The sequence below is a fragment of the Cyprinodon variegatus genome, unplaced genomic scaffold, assembly GCF_000732505.1.
Source record: "Cyprinodon variegatus isolate N-32 unplaced genomic scaffold, C_variegatus-1.0 Scaffold1332, whole genome shotgun sequence".
Classification (NCBI taxonomy): Eukaryota; Metazoa; Chordata; class Actinopteri; order Cyprinodontiformes; family Cyprinodontidae; genus Cyprinodon; species Cyprinodon variegatus.
Window position 1 is genome coordinate 141,362 of NW_015151785.1, and position 17,171 is coordinate 158,532.

The 17,171-nt window shown below is 38.1% G+C and overlaps 2 protein-coding genes across 2 annotated transcripts in view; one reads left to right on the top strand and one right to left on the bottom strand.

Annotated features, from left to right (window-relative positions):
* The first annotated feature begins 2,041 nt into the window (after window positions 1-2,041).
* On the top strand, window positions 2,042-3,373 carry cebpd (CCAAT/enhancer binding protein delta). Its single transcript, XM_015402301.1, has one exon. The coding sequence runs from the start codon at window positions 2,245-2,247 to the stop codon at window positions 3,118-3,120; it is 876 nt and encodes a 291-aa protein (XP_015257787.1). The 5' UTR covers window positions 2,042-2,244; the 3' UTR covers window positions 3,121-3,373.
* Window positions 3,374-3,546: 173 nt separating this feature from the next.
* Window positions 3,547-17,171, bottom strand: part of spidr (scaffolding protein involved in DNA repair) — a gene marked incomplete at its 5' end in the record, with an annotated part of 30,245 nt that continues 16,620 nt past the window's right edge. Inside the window, 9 exons of the mRNA XM_015402299.1 lie at window positions 3,547-3,970; window positions 4,429-4,485; window positions 7,711-7,825; window positions 7,904-7,997; window positions 9,078-9,263; window positions 12,374-12,572; window positions 13,086-13,145; window positions 13,225-13,365; window positions 15,577-15,664. Coding sequence (XP_015257785.1) covers window positions 3,845-3,970; window positions 4,429-4,485; window positions 7,711-7,825; window positions 7,904-7,997; window positions 9,078-9,263; window positions 12,374-12,572; window positions 13,086-13,145; window positions 13,225-13,365; window positions 15,577-15,664 — 1,066 coding nt within the window. The remainder of the gene's footprint in view (window positions 3,971-4,428; window positions 4,486-7,710; window positions 7,826-7,903; window positions 7,998-9,077; window positions 9,264-12,373; window positions 12,573-13,085; window positions 13,146-13,224; window positions 13,366-15,576; window positions 15,665-17,171) is intronic.

The following is a 17,171-nucleotide window of genomic DNA, read 5'->3' on the forward strand; positions in this document are numbered from 1 at the left end:
TTTACCTCTGCATTTAACCCATCCCCTCTGGGGAGCAGAGGGCTTCCATTGTGAGGCGCCCGGGGAGCAGTCAGGGGTTAAAGGTCATGCTCGGAGCCCCAGAGTGGCAGTCTGTGGGAGTGAGGCTCGAACTCAGAAACTCAGGATTCCAAGCTCTATTCCCGGACTTCTCCCCACAATAGGAATACTTAAAACAATACCAGAGGTTACCTGTACTTCTGATGCTGTTACTTCTCTCATCGTAATGCCAGACTTTTAGTTGTACCTGTAGTGTGTAGTATCTTTCCTTTCCTTGTAAACGATCCTCATTAAACATCTCTTCCAAACATCCAGGAATCCTGTTGTATTCTAACATCCCACCATCATAAGACCACTGTAACAATAATAAACAAGTAGCATGAGAAACACCCCCCTTGCCTCTTCATGTATGGAACTTACCAAATCTTGTCTAACGTGCAGAACCCTGAATTCCTTCAGCAGGTGTATTTCACAAAGTGACAACCACCAATTTGCAATTATACCTTTGACTTCTTTGTCAGTTGAAATTCTTCACAATGTTACTGTCGTCTTCATTAGACATTAGACAGGAAGGAACATCGTCTTTCTATCTCAAGTTCCTCTGAACCGATTTTCTTTATTGATTACAGTCTTGTTTACGATCAGAGTGCGTTTAAATTATTTCGAACATTCAATATGTATCTGTTTTTCAAATTAAACCTTTTACTTGTTTATTGCAAAGAGTCATTCAACACTTTGCTATTATTTAATTTCAATTTCATTTTAATGCATGATGGATCAAAGAAAATCAAACAAAATGTTTTCTAAAAATGTATATGTTAAATAGAGCAATCTAATAGAGGTATATTGATACAGAAATCATAAATCATATGAAATGCATGATATTATTGTGAAGAGTATTGTGTCACCCCTACACAATCATTTAAAAGAGTTTTGCAGCAAATTTATTGACCACACAAGACTTAGAAAGCTTTATTTGTCATTTTGTTTACACAAGTGTAAAACAAAAAGAAATTTTGTTAAGAAAAGCTCTCTAGACAATAAAAAATTTTTTTGCAAGTGCAGCCTTGAAAAACAGTAAAATATATAAAAACATAATAAATATAAACATATGGCTGTATGTTTACAGTTCTACCTTGTCAGTTTTTTTTTTAAATAATGGAGGACAAGGAGGGCAGGTTCTAACTACAGTGGCTGGTTGTTGCTGTATTCAAGGATATTATTATCGCTTTGATTGTGTTTTATTTTCCTATATTTTAATCAGGTAAATCACTTTGCATTGTCTTTGTACTGAATTGTGCTATACAAATACATTTGCCTTGCCTATTAATAAAAAAAATAAGTGGAAGCAAAAGGGTAATTCAAGAATTTTGGGGAGAGTCAAAAGGTGTGGATATTGCTTGAAGATCCACCGAACATTAGTGATCAGGATATGAGCTGAAAGTGGTGAATTCCTTGTGTACGCCACTTCAGAATAGTGTAAAGAAAGAAAGAAGAAAATAAACTAGCAAGTCTACTAAATGAAAGCACATTTTGCATCTCGGTTGTAAATCAAAGTGATTTTTTTATGAAGTTAAAGTGAGTGAAGATGTTTTGCTGATTGGTAAAAGCATGAATGGACAAAGAGATTAAGGGGATCTTATGTCTTCTTTAGGAATGTTCCTCTTATCCAGAGTAAAACATGCACACTGTTTTTCTATTTTTTTCTTAGTGTCTATAACGTAGAAATATTTTTTTTATTTTTTTACTACTGAATAAGTCATCTGCCAATGTTCTAGTTGGACCCTTGTGCCCATCATGATAAATTTAATCCTGTTCCCAACAGCCAGAGCACATCCTGCACTATGTAAACAACTCTGAACCATTCATACGCTCATAGTAAAAAGTGGGAGGAATGAGCGACTCGCCCCCTGCCTACCCACAGACCACGTGACCCGTGTTTGACTGGCTCTTAAGAGGGCGGTTGTGCGTGACGTCAGCGGGGAAGGATACAAAACACTCCGCGAAAGTAAAGCTGCTCTTAGAGAAGTGACAGTCCAGAGGTCCCACTGACAGCGCGCTGACAGTCAGCGAATCCAGCTAACATTTGATTTTACTTCAGGACCTGCAGCGGTGGCGTCCGACTGAGTGGTCTACTCAGTGACTTTCTTTCTTTTTTTATTTTTTTTCCTACAAAAAAAAAGTTTATTTTTATTCTCTAACCACGTGGACAAACCAGCAGAGTTCATGTGTGACATATACAGCCTGGACTCTCACTGCGTGTCCCCACAATGCAACATGAGTTGGGCGATGGAGCCTGCTAACTTCTATGAGAGCAGCAAGCTGGGGGGGCCGCAGCAGGGGGGCTGCAAGCCGGGCAGCAGGACTGACGGCGCAGGAGAGGAGAGCACCATGGTGGAGCTGAGCACCACCAACCCAGCCATGTACGACGATGAGAGCGCCATCGACTTCAGTCAGTACATCGAATCCATGACGTCGGTGCCAAACCTGGAGCTGTGCAACGACGAGCTCTTCCTCGACCTGTTTAACACCGTGAAGCAGGAGAGGCCGGACTTTTACAACCTGCAGAGCGCGGTGCTGCCCGGCGGCCCCCAGCAGCAGCAGCTGCAGCTGTCCACAGTCTACTCCAAGCAGGACGGCGCGCCGGAGAAGGCGGCGTTCTGCGCGCCGATCAAGCAGGAGTCCGACTGGAGCGACAGCGACGTGTCCTCATCCTTACCCTCCCAGATCGAAACCTGCGCCCAGACTTCGGTCAGCCTCCTGACGGGGCAGCCGACTCCTCCGACCACCCCGGAGCCTGTGTCCGCCAGGCCGTCCCCGAGGAAGATCGGCAGGGAGAAGGGGAAGAAGGCGGTGGATCGGCTCAGCGTGGAGTATCGGCAGAGGCGCGAGAGGAATAACATTGCGGTGCGAAAAAGCAGGGACAAGGCAAAGAAGCGCAACTTGGAGATGCAGCAGAAAATGATCGAACTGAGCAACGAGAACGACAAACTGCACAAAACAATCGAGCAGCTAACCAGGGAACTGACCGGGCTGAGGGAGTTCTTCAAACAGATGCCCAACGCCTCGTTCCCGAGCTCAGCCAGCGCAGAGAGCCGGTGACACCTTGGATCTTCTAGGAACTGAGACTTTTAGAAGACATACCTCAGCAGACTCTTGTCTTTACCATCTGTACCAGATGTATTAAGCTTACCATAATGGCACTGGAAAATAATGTTGTTGCTGCCATATTTTTTTGTGGGATGTTTCTCTGTATTAAATTATTTTACCACTGCATTTACATGTCATACCTGATATGGTACATGTTTTATAATTTCTAACTTTGTATAAGAGCCAGAGCATGATCTTTTATAATAGTTTGTATAAACCTTTAAACGTGTTCATGAATCTGTAATAAAGAAAGAATGATAACGTGAAAAGCTTGTGGTCTGTGAGCAGTCTGTATGATTTGTGTTAAAAGGAAATGCAACAGGAAGCAGAAGGCAAAGTCAGCATAAATAACCCATTTTATTGACAGTCAGTATTTTTAATACATAGGTTGTTTGAAAGTTTAAGTCCAAATTCAGGCTCTGCACAGTTAATGATCCACATGGGCTGGTTTGACAGCCCGCATGCCACTGGTCTACCCCTAGGCTGTCAACTCCTGCTGCACAGGATCACATATCATTAACACAAACAAGACCTTGTCTTTTAGTGGCCCCCTTCTTTTCAGAACAGCCTCAAGCTGTCAGAGGAGGCCTTCGGAAGGGGGAGTGGAGGATAAACTGGCTCAGACCAAGGCCCAGTGTGCAGATTGCTGGAGCCAGCCAAAGTCTGAGGATTGCTATCAGCAGCCGAGGCAGACCTCTTCCAGGCCCATCCAGAGGGCAGGCTTCCTGGTGACAACTCTGACATAAACGGGGATAGGACCCACCTCTTTTCCTAAGACGCTCTCCACATCGTACCCTTGGAGCTGAAGGGAGAGATCAATCATGCAAATCTCTTAGAATTCATTTCATGCAAGCCTATATAAATGTTGCACATCCTAATAAAGCATGCATATAATCTTTGCAATACATCAACCAAGTAAACATTTTATTGGGAACTAGTTGCACTTTTAGCATGAAGGGCATTCATGCAAACAGATAAGATAGCATTTGATTAAGAAATGCTCCTCCACCTACAGTTTATGTAAGCAACAAATAACATCATGCTAACTCAAAATCCTCCAAACAAAAGAAAGGGAGGAGGATTGTGTTTTTAATTTGTCAGAGAATATTGTCAATAACCAACCCAGCTCTCAAAGAGGAGCTTTATCCCAGTGACAGGAACAGATGATTGTGCATTAAGGACATATTGACATAAAAAAAAAAATGAATGTACCTTTTATCTTAGCTCAGACTTATATAACAGTTTGATAGGTAGACTTACCTCATTGCTTTCTAATGTGGGCGTGTTCAGGATGGACATGATGGTCTTTTGCTGCAACTATGTGGAAGATTAGAATATTTCAGAGTCAGTAATGCCTTTTTAATTGTTCCCTCTGCATTGTAAATTAAAATGAAAACTGCTGCACAAACAGGCTGTGGTCTCTGCTGGTTTATGGTTGGAACAGGGTTTACAATATGAGCAGGCAGATAAGATCACTGATAACTTTTACTGGTTGTCTCACTTAACGTTTCTGATCTCAGCCACACCAAGTTCTCTATGATTAATTAACAGTTGCAAAAATGTACACATATCAGGACTTTGTTTCGCAGTGCAGAACATAATTCATAACATCACTCATAACATTTATGAGTGAGATTTATAAAGAGGGAACCAGGAAACATGAAATGATTCAGTGCATAGATCAGTAGAGATGGCCCTCTGGTCAAAGGTTTTTATCTAAATAATGTAATAAAACATTTATTTTTCTTTGAACAAGGAAAAGGTTCTGTCATACGCAAAATAAATATATTTGCTATTGTACTGTAATAAGAGAATTTTTAATCTACATTTCTTGTAGAGCAATAAAGGAAACCGAAAAACAATAAAATCTAAAGAGTATTGTACTTCTGTATTCAGGTTAGTTACTCATATATCCATAAATAAAAGCCAGTGCAATGGACGGCCTTCAAAAAGCCATCCAATTACTAGCGTCCAGGTGATTTAGTCCCTGCAAGTATACAGCTGTTCTGTAAGGACCTAAGAAGTTTATTTGACATTAGTGAACAAATGGGGAGGAAGACCAATGAATACAGCAGATAAGTTAGGGATAAAGATGAATTAAACTCTAGTAGAGAATATGTCACCACCACACCCAAATTACGACAACACCACTCACTTAAACTGAAAAAAAAATAAAAAATAAAATACAGCAACAGAAGCATTAGTTAGAGTAACAGCCACAATGTGAATGGTAATGCTGGTGTAGCATCAGAAGATAAATTATAATAAGTAGCTTTTTAAATAAAACTATCATGCTTTTTGCAGCCTCTATGGAAAACTCTGGTCTCATTTGTGTGAAGGTTTGCCTTTTTAGCAAGCCAACGTTACTAAACACAGAGATGCAAAAGAATTTAGGGATGTCCCGAGTAGATATTAATTATGGAAATCTTTCGGATGGTAGCCAAAAAAACTGATTTCGACATTTATCCATCCGCATCTCAAATCTGCAATGCAAGCAGGCTAATTTAAACTCTCCCTCTGTTCAAAGTTTACGTTAATCCATTCATTAAAAATATATTTTCTCATACCTATTGTTTCAACAATGTCTCTATTCAAGTCATATCCCTGGATCATAGCTTTTCTAATATCCCACACAGCAAAAAAAACAATAAAATTATGAATGACTCATGCTGATTTGGTATTGGGTCCATATCTGTATTGGTTAACACTTAAAAAATTATAATGTAATTAATAATTTCAGTATCAGGGTGTATCAGTACATCCTTACTGATCCCTAGTTTCATTTCATTGACATCTACAATCAGCTTTCAGATCAAAGTCCATTTTAGAGGCGGCAACAGTTTGAATAAGCTGCCTCACTACATTTTCAAAATCAGTTTAAACTAAATTAGGAAACATAAAAAGAAAAATAACCTGACCGTTTTACCGCAGGTGACAGAAAACAGCCAGCACACATTGAGCTGTTATGGTGGCGGAAACGAACACACCTCCTCATTGCAGAAGCCATTTTGACATCAAACAGAGGGTTAACGCAGGTGTTACAAATTACATTAAAGGTTCTGTCTTATTAACCGAAAGTGCTTTAATTGATGAGATTAGCAACACCTGTGAGCACCAACCGCCTTATGTCAAATGGCTTTACAGATTTTAAGATGGAAATTTTGTGTAAATAGAAGGCAGGAACTAAGCTTGGGCAATAGGACTAATCTATCCATTGAAGACAGACTAAGCTCTTCAACGTTCGTTTATTAAAAGGCGATTTTTAACATTTTTTCTTTTTTTTGGACCTATAGGTTAAGTTAAACCCACAAAAAAAATGCTGTTACTGGTGCCACCGTGCAGTAGCAATTTATCCACTTAAACCTGAGACAGAAAGAAAGAACCGATCCAAACCAGACAACACACTTTTTTTCCCCTCAACAGCAGAACCAGAAACAGAGAGAGGCAGCTTTTTTTAAGTGTGTTTACAGGCCGCTTAGTCCATTACGGATTTTTTTTTTTATATCACAAAAATTCCAAAGTGAAACAACAACAAAAAAAAAAAAAAAAGCTGCACACTCAGATAACAATTAAAAACTTAATGTCTCATAACTTAGACAGAACAACTGGAAGAGGAAATGATCCCCAGTGGATGAAATGTTTACGTTTCAGCAGTGTCTGCAGGTGGTCAACATATTACCAGGGGTATATAGATACGCTCTGGAGGTGCGCCTGTCTTTGCCTATGAATATCACATCCATTGCAATGTGTTGGACTGATGAATATCGGTTGGAACAAACCTTAGCAGGAACCCAACTGGGGCCATACAGACAACTACATGGAAGAGAAATTTTAGTTATTAGGAGTCCTTATGGGTGAGCTTCTTTTTTTACAGGCTGCACCCCCTTTGCAAATAAACAATATCGTTTTTATAAAACAGCTTTTCTGGACTAATTACAAAAATACCGTATCCAATTTATCCATTGGATTTGTTTTTCTTATGCTTCATGAAACAACTCAAAATAAACTTATGGATAAAATATAGAGATAGTTAAGAATCTATAATTAGTTGATTAATTGGGCCTTTACCTCTCATCTCGGTCAAAGCTGTTCTTCATACCCCAAGTATTGAAAAGTTTTTTGTTTGACCAATTTTAACATTACTTAAAATAAAATCCATGCCTGATTATTCAGAAAAACCAATGGAGCCCTGTTAATCTAGAACTATACTTTAGATAATAGCTGAAACTTACCAATAAGGTTTGCTGAACGTTTCTCTAAGTGTTCAAATAAATGTATAGGAAATGCAAAAAGGCCAATGGTAGACTTATAGGTTAAAAGATTAATTCTGTTTTTTTTCCCTCCAGGTCATGCCAATTTGGATCATGTCCAAGTCATGTCAAAGATGGCCGCTTGGTTTTATGCTTGTGTGGACTAAAGCAGAAGGCTTCCCTAATTTAGAACTTTTTGCTTTCAAACCCAAACCATGTTGACGGTTGCCATTTCTTTTCATTTGAACCAACTCCATTTATATTTCTGACTCAAGCTCTTCAGTGTTCCCACCTTAACCTTTAAGGTGCAGTTGCTCAGTGAGGAGGAGCTGAGGAAGACCTCCAGCTGAACCTTCGTTTCTGGCTTGTCCAACATCAATTTACAGGAGATACAGTAAAATGTTTGACTGTGGGAAGAGACACAAAAACAGTCAAAAGCTGCCAATGTGATAGGCATGATGTTGGGCTCGTAAATAAAAACTTACGGTGTTCCCGCTGACAACTCCAAATTGTCACTTCCACAGAGACTGCAAACTGGCCAGGAGTAAGCTGTATTTTCATCTACACCAACAATAACCCCTAATAAACAGAAGCAAAACGTTGAATCAATCAACACCTGTGGCCAATTAATGGTTTCAATCTTTCTTCAAATAAACCTACATTACATTTTTGTACAAAATGAAACAAGAGGAACACTGATAGACGATCTACACATTTGATCTACATGTTTATGAGAGGGTGTAAGAGATAACAGCATCCTTTTCAAATTTATCAAAGATGGCAGCGATTAAAAGCAGCAGAAATGTGTTCCCCGTCTTAAAAAAAACTTGTTGCTGCCATACCACTGCAAACTTGGAGCCTTAAACAGGATACCAAAAACAAACGCTGATAAGAAATTACTCGACTTTTTTTTTATTAGCTTGTTTTACTCGCTTTGCTCATAATTTCCAGAAGGTACATTTGTGCACAAGTGCAAACAGTGTGTTTTATTTTCTTTGGACCACCTGATCAAACATGGGCGGCCAGAGAGGCCAGAGCCGAGTGGGTTCATGATGTGATCTTTGCTCTCAGATGTGACATGAAGGCAGCAGATGCAGATTATTATCTGCAGCAGGCTTCGAAACCACATTTACATAATTAGAAAGCATCAAGAGAGTAAGACTCTATGCTGCTTTCTGTAGGATTCGAAGCAGATGAGTAGGAAGACTGCAACATATTAGAAAATCTTTTTTTGTATTATTTATGAGCAGTTGATAAAGTAAAAAACATAAAAACGTAATACTGTTTGCATCCAAAAAAAGACTGAAGATTTAATGAAATCTAAGTAATTGTAACAGATGTTCAGATTCATTAGGGGGTATGCATGTTCATGTTCCTGCAAAATAATGTGGGAATAGAAGCAAATTTTATTATATTCCATTGAGGTTTTAATTTACATTGTCTCACACAATGACACCCTGAGGACAAATACTGAACAGCAGAAATCACAGAGTCTGGCGGAAACATCAAAGACTTTTGTGGTGCTGTAAACTTGCAAAAACATAAAAATCTAATTTTTTTGTTTTGTTTTCCCACAGAGAAGTCAGGCCTGCTTAGCAGAAACCAAATGAGAAGACTTGCATGGAAAACCACAGAACTGTGAGAGAGGCTGAGACAAACCTGTGAGAGTGCAGAGGGAGTTGGGTGTGGTCTCCATGCTCAAGGAATCCAGTCTATGAGGCTGGGGCAGGGTCTTCACCTGGGGTTCAGCGAGGCACTGGGAGAGCAGGTCTCGCCTTGTAGTGGTCCCTATACTGCTCTCTTGTTTTACCTCAATGACAGACTGCTCCGCACAGAGGAGCACACCTAAATATGAAAATGAGTCAAATACACTTTACTGCAAACAACCAACAAACAACTAAGATTTCATCAAATCTGCAATAATACAAAAACAATGAACCAAAGCAAACAGCTTTTACATTAATGCAAACCTGGATTAAAAAATGCATTAAAGGAACAATAGTTTTCCAAACCACTGTCGGCCTTTACATTTAAATCTGAATACTTTAACCAAACGTAAATAACTGCTGTTTAACCTTTCAAATAAAATGAAGGAACGATTTTTGCTTATCGCATTACTCTATTAAATGAAACTTCAATATTTCCCATAAATGTGGCTTTTGAGGTCGTTTGTTTCAAACTAACTTTGCTAGGTTGCAGAGATTTGGGGAAATAAGAAGTTGCACAAGTCAATGTGCATCCGGTGAGTAACATCAGCTCCCTGAAGTTTTCCAGAAAATGTAGTTTGAAGTTTATTTGCTCTGATCAAATGTATAAAAGAAAAGAAAGTAAGTATTCATCTGACTGATTTATTTAGCATACTCTGAGCTTTGTACCTGATAGAAGAAATCGGGACATCATTTTAACACTATTGTTTCAAACCAGGGCATGTCAATTAAAGTTAGCGAAGAGCCTTGTGTAAGGACAGGGTTATTTCTAGATCAAAAATATGGTTTTGTGCTTGGTTTGTGTGAATATATCTTGCATGTTTAATAGTCCCCACATTATATTCCAGCCATGGCAGTTTTAAATCCTGGACTGTTCCTCTTTCAAACTCAGGGAAACTCTGAATACGGGACTTGGAATGTTTAATCTTCCAGAACTAAATTTTCCTGGAGTTTTTAAAATTTGTTTTCTTCCTTTTCTCTGTTCACTTTTTGTGTGTGCTTTCCCTACAGCAGCACAAACCTATGATATTGCAGCACAAAATGTGTTCCATGATTTACCAGCTGATTTTGAATCAAAGTGAGTTCCTGTTGTGAGAATGAAAAGTTGAGATTTTCAGCAATAAAATCATAACGATGGCACTGTCACAGCAGCTACACGTCATTGCTTGCTCAAAGTCAAACTGTGTGATAAGGTGGGGTGCAGCAGGCTTTGAAAGGATCTACTAAAGTAGATTTTCTATTGATTCTTCCAGAGAAGAATAAGCTTTGTTTTGGATTAAAACCAAGTGTTAAAAAGACACAAATCTGATCGAATGATAATCAGTTCAACAAGAACTTTTCTAACTTTCAAACTGATGTTTAGGAATTAAATCCTGCAAAATGTGTCCTTAAATAAAAATATTTAAAATTAGGAAACTGTTTCTTTAAAAAATGATACAGATTACACATCAAGACGCATCAAGTTGAAAATGTTGGCAAGCGTTTCACACAGGTGGGTAGTAGCGACCTCTGGCCTGGTGATCTATTGAGCTGTGACACTATCCTTGGGAGGGTGGGGAGCTCATCAGCTGAGATGCTGCTCTCAACAACTTCTTTTACAGATCATAGAGTTTGGCCTGTTTTTTTTTTTTTTTTTAAGTGTTTTCTCCTGTTTCTCTCTTAGACATAGCAATAATTTCAGCTTTGACTGTGACTATCTGTATTTGCTCTTTACCTCTTCCCTTTTGACATGAAACTTTCTCAGAACTTGTCTGCTTAACTGTTTGTTTCCAAGAAAGAGCTACCTAAAGAGCTGGTCGACAGTTATATTTTCTAACATAGAAAATATTTATAGATCAGTGCTTCTATGTTCCTTTTGTTTGTTTGTTTCTCTCTCATTAAACCCCCATTCAGCCTCAACAGAAGGCTGCTCTCACTGAGCTTGGCTTAGCTGAAGGTTTCTCCCTGTTAAAAGGGAGTTTTTCCTCCTACTGTTATTGCACGCATGGTGGGTGTGAATGATTACTATAATGTCAACAAAACAATGCAAATGAATATCTACTATCATCACGTGCTCATCTAGGAGGAGCAAATCCTGGAAAGGTAATACCTCCACCATGCAATCAGCTGGATTTCCTTAGATCATACAGTCGATTGATTAAAAATTCTGGTTGAATTGTCTCTATACAGTGCCTTGAGATGACATATTGTAGATTGCTGCTCTATAAATAAATTGATTGAATTGAAGTGCCATTTTCTAAAAAAAGATTTTGTTGTGATTGTTATACCTAATTATCAACTCAGCTTAACTAGTTTGATCCATCCTCTAGGTGCTTCAGCCGCACTCTTGTTCTCCAAACAAGAGTGCCTGGAATTTTACCTAAAACTAGATCAGAGGTAGGCAATTCCAGTTCCTGTGGGCCGGTATCCTGCAACCTTTAGATGTGCCTTTGGTTCAAAAAACCTGAATCAAGTAATTAGATGATTGAGAGGACTCTGGAGAAACTGACTACATACTAAGGAGATAATTGAGCCATTTGATTTAGGAGTGTTGGACCCAGGATGGATGTAAAAGTTGCAGGATACTGGCCCCCAGGAACTGGAATTGCCCACCCCTGAACTAGATATTTGCATAGACTGAATAAAAAGACACAAAACTTGTTTTTCTTGTTTGTTTTTTTATCTAACAAAAAATGTCCCTGCTGCAGGACAGTTAGAATGACCAAAGTTGCTTAATTTTGTTGATTAGTTGAAGTATTTATGCAATTTTAGTAAATCTGCCTTTTGCAGCTGTATAATCGTAGATATTCCTCCAGAAACATCAAAGAGTTTGCTGGATACCAGACCCTTTTGATGGAACAATTTTAACTGCATCACATTTTTAGCCCTGCCTCAAACATTGTTTTTGTTGTCTTAGAGGTGTGATTGAGGTAATTGTCCTGTGGTGGAACCAACTTGTACCCCGGCTTTAACTTCATGACTGATGTCTTGAGGGATTGTTTCAATAAACTCCTTTAATTTTCTTTTTCTTTGACTTTTTATACAGTGTATTGACTCTATTTATAGCTCAAACTCCCCTGAAGTAGCTGTAGCATTATAAAACACATTAATAAATGTATCAGTTAATAGTAATACAGCCTTTTTTGTTGTTAAAACCAATAAAATTGTCACAAATCTGATCATAAATGTAAATCTTCCAGATTTCTCCCAACTTGTACACACAATCCTGTGCTTTGAAACATTAACATGGATAGGTCACAACACTACTACCATGTTCTTTGATGGCATCTCTGAACGACATGTTACAGACAGCAGGGGAATTCAGTGCTTCGAGGACAGAGGAAGTGAGCACACAGGAAGTGCTCACACACAGAGCCACTGTTCGCCTGCACGGTCTCTCCGACTGCTCCTCCTGAAGACTGGGGTCTGTCAGCACCAACCACACCTCCCTCTGGCCTACATCGCTGCTCTGAAGTCGAACCAGAACAGCACACAAAGGCAGAAATGAATTACTTAGAAACACAATGACCTACAAAGAGAATTTAAAGGAAATATTACGTGACAAAACCTTACAAAGTAGAAATAAGATGGCTATCCACACCTTAAAAAATAACTCCATTGACAAGATCACTCATTAAAGAGGTTGCACACAATGCTGGTTAACTAGGGAGATAACATGGGAAGGTGGTGTGAATGTGTGCTAAAGTCCAGCACTTTGATCTGAGCTGCTATCTCATGTTGTTCAAAGGTTAAAGTTCTCACCAATCAGTGATGAGGAATGGCCTGGCTTCGTACTGATGGCCAAACAGAGTGATAGGCGCACTACTCTTTACGTCAGAGTTCAACCTTATCAGTTTGCTAGCTTAAATAATCTTAGCAAGATGAATGAGGGCCACAGAAAACCCAATATTTACTCTTTTCTGTTACTAAAGTGAGAATAAGTACATTTTTTACATGGTTTTAAGTGAAGTGGAAGAAATACCTGCATTCTCTTATATAAAACCGTGGCAATAAAACTGCAGCTACAGGATTGTGTCTTGCTCTGAAGGAGAAAAGAGTTAGTATATATTAAAACTGTATATGCAAATGGTCCAGTGTGACTGCTGAGATAAAGTTCCCACCTGCAGTATATCTCGTAGGGTCTGCTGTCTGGGTTGAAGGTACAGTGGTGAACTCGTTTGCCCTTGAGTGACCTCAACTGAACTCTGCTGACCCGACAGTAGGTAGCAGAAACTTGGAGGTGGACCTTGAGATCTGATTTCCTGCAGAGGATGGACACTTGAATTCTACATGTTAAAGAAAAATCGGGATTCTTAGTTTTCTAGTTTGAAAGAATTTCAGAAATTATACAAAATTAAATTAAAGTCCAAAAGTGACTCTTGGTAAATTAATTTCACAAATATACTTGTTATGTAGTTATTTGAATGTTTGACCACTAAAGGATTTCCAACTTTCCGTCCTTTAGAATAACTAGAAAATTAAACCAATGTACAGGAAAATCAGAAAAGTATTATCGATAAGAAAAATTACTAATTCGAAAAGTAAAAAAATTATACAGAAAGTTTCTACAGATTTTTCTGGTAATATTTAAGACTATAACTGGCAGCTGATAAATACTTCAGCTTTTCAGGAAACAGCCATGGTATAAATTACACAATCATTTGGAAGACTGCTGACTTCATGGTTATCCTGTACACACTGAAAAACACACGTTATGTGGATAGTTAGCCGCAAAAAGTAATCGGTAGAAAAAAAAGCTGAGTGTTCACAAAGTGCTGTATTTCAGGGAAAATTGAGTTGAAGGAAAAAATGGGAAGGGAAAAGGTACACAAGTGAATAATTGCAGCATTTGTAGAAAAAGAGAAGAAAAGCTGTTGCAAAGACAATATACTGAATGGATACACTAAACAACATATAAATTTAACAAATCTTTAGTAGAATATATTTCTGTAATACAAAGACTTTTGAATGCATCTTATGTAATGTCATAATTTTCTGAGAAACTTCATATCAAAGGTTTGTGAGTTATAATCAAATAATAAAATTAATGGAGCTGTGGGTAAAGAATCTAGTAGCACACGGGTCCCACCCACCTATCTAACTAAACTTTATTATATGAATAATCATAAGAAATATGGAGCATTATTTGTTATTTCCCACTTTCAGCCAAAAATCCTGTTCCTTAATTCTTCAATGTAAACAAGTGCATCTGTGAAACTGTTGCAAACCTTTGGCTTGTTTTACCATGCAATCAAGGTGTACGCGGCTACATAATGCAAAGATTATGTAGCATAGCTCATGCTGATAAGCCCAGTTCTATAGTTATTCAGGGTAAAGTGAAAATATTTAAGTTTAAAAGTGCACATTTTCAAGAGAAGGAGAAATATTTACTCAAGCCTAACTGGTGGAATACATTGTCATCTTTAATTTAGAGGAATAACAAAACTCTCAAATGTCTCCTTATGACCTCTCAAATAACCAAGCAATGCAGAACAAACTGAAACTAAACAAATTGAAAGAAAAAGGTTTGTGAAACGATGCTTTTTATTATATGGCTCCTAGTTCCCCTGCTTTAAGCACCTGAAAAATTCTACTTAGTTATATTTTTATTCGCAAAGAGTAAAAAAACTGTTTTTCCACACTGATGTTTACTTTAGCTAGAGTAAAAAGCAAACATACAAAAAAATTCGCTTTGATACAAAATCTATATCATATTAAACATCAGACGTTAAAAGGGCAGTAGCCTCTGTGTTAGTGTTAATGTGCTGCTGTGATACTTCTTTCTGGTGTGCCAATGTGAGCTTCTCCTGCAGGAAAACCATCAGCTACCTCTTTGAGAAACTGCACAAAAATTCTAAATAAAACACCAACAACCACAGTCTGTGGCAGAGAGGGATTTAGCAAATTATTTAGAAAAGTACATGTCAACCTCTTAGGAAGTAACAATTTTCTGTCACTATTTTTACTTTGACAAAAATAATATCTAAATAATCCAAACTTTCCTAAAACAAACAAGTTTACTTATTTATCTAATGTTAGGCAGCAACAGCATGTGCTCTTTATTTACTGAATCCAAATATCTGCTTTCGCCTTATACATGCGATTCATTTAATCCTATTAAAGTTGGTATCAGCCTGTGACTTGGTGATAGTATTGCTAATTTATTACCATGCTATGTTAATTTTATACACCCTATTCTCATTGTTGTATTCTCAAAATAAAGAACCTTTGTTAATATATATGATCTTGGTAAATTCAGATCAAAGCTGATTGCATATTTTTCTGTTGTACTAAAGAAATATAGTAATTGCATTGTCATCTGTGTATACTTCTACACAATAATGATAAAGACAAAAAGTTTTGCCTTTATAGACACTCCCATTAAAATATATTTGCACATCAATCGTGGATGAAAGGTGATGAATAGCAGTTTCTCAGGGGATTAAACTATTATTACTACAATGAGAACTTACATTTGGCATACTAAGTGAGATTCCATGATCTTTTAGAGACGTCGCTGGGGGCCAGAGACTGTCTATCAAGCTGAAAAGCCTGGTGTGCCTGCAAGTTAGAAACAAAAAAAAAAATAGAAAGGAAGAGTGAGGAGGGGCACAGAAGAGGGGAGGGAAAAAAAAGGAGAAACTACAGAATGAGGGACTTGAGTGAGTGGAATGAAAGCTTTCGCAGCCGGTTTCACTTCCACTGAAACATGAATTTGTAAAGAGAGGGCCTGTTTTTTTTTTTGCACCACCTACAATCAACAGAGAGCATGCTGGGGCTGGCAGAGCTGAAACTCACACAAAATACCTTTTACAAGGAGGTCATGAGAGACTTGAGAGTCTACACCCAATGTAAATTATGATATAACTATGGTGAGGAAAATAAGGTTTAGAAAACGGATTACAGGAGATTTAAATGTCCACCTGATCAATTAGTGACACTTTGGCTCCTGTTAACATATCCTTAATCCCTTTTAAAACAGACTGCTACAGGAACATATTCAGTAAACGTTTATGTTGTTGGATTGACGTCAAACCGCTGTTGAACGTTACAATTAAAAGAAAAAAAAAAACAGGGAAAAACACCAGTTGTAACTTTAGTCTGATTCATGGTCTAAGACGAACATGTTTAGTTCAAGGCATTGCTACCTGTATTCATCCATAGTGGTGCTGTCATATCAGTCAGTGCTTAACAACCAGTTAGTCAACCTCTAATCACAGGGTTTCTTTGTGTGGAACTGGTTCTGCAGCCTGGTCAAGTCCTGTGAGGTTAACTCACTGATGAGTAACGACAGGCTCACAGTGCTCATTCAACACTTAGGGTTTTAATCCTGGCTCTGTTTACTTTTAGTTTAAGACCTTTTGTTTTACCTGATCTAAGGTGCAGCTCTAGGTCATACTTAGCTGTGTTACAGATTTTCAATCAGCACATGAACAAATTTTAGCATATGTTTAGATGCCATACATTTACTGGCCATACCACCTACCTCCTTTCAACATAGGATATTTAATCAAAAAGCAGAGGAGATAAATTTGCAGGTTTATGGCTCTTGAGACCAACAAGGTTTCAAAGTTTAAGGTTTTGTTAAATAGATGTATTCAATTTTATCAATGGAGCTAAATCTGCAGCAGATGACCGCTCAGATCTTTAGCCGATGAAAACAAAAATGGAAACAAAACAAAAAATGGTGTAACTGGGCCATGACCAAAAAAGCCAAGATAGCAAACAAGGTCTTGTTTGCTACATGTCATCATAAAATGCATAGTAAAAAAAAAAAACAGAATCTGGTCCGAGGACGACTTTTTTAACCTGGCTGGAGAATAGACCTGATATGGTCATTTTTGCAAATAGGCCTCTGCATCATTTATGATGTATGTGCTGTCTATAAATTATGATCTTCTGTGGGTTAACTTTTGTTGATGTTCGAGAAAAGTAAAAGAAAAAGTCAAATATCTCTTGTGATTCTGAAACATGACACAACCTAATTGGTAAATAGTGAGTTTGTGAGGGAAGAATAAGTAGGCACTGATTAATGATGCTTAAACACACACACACACACATATATACA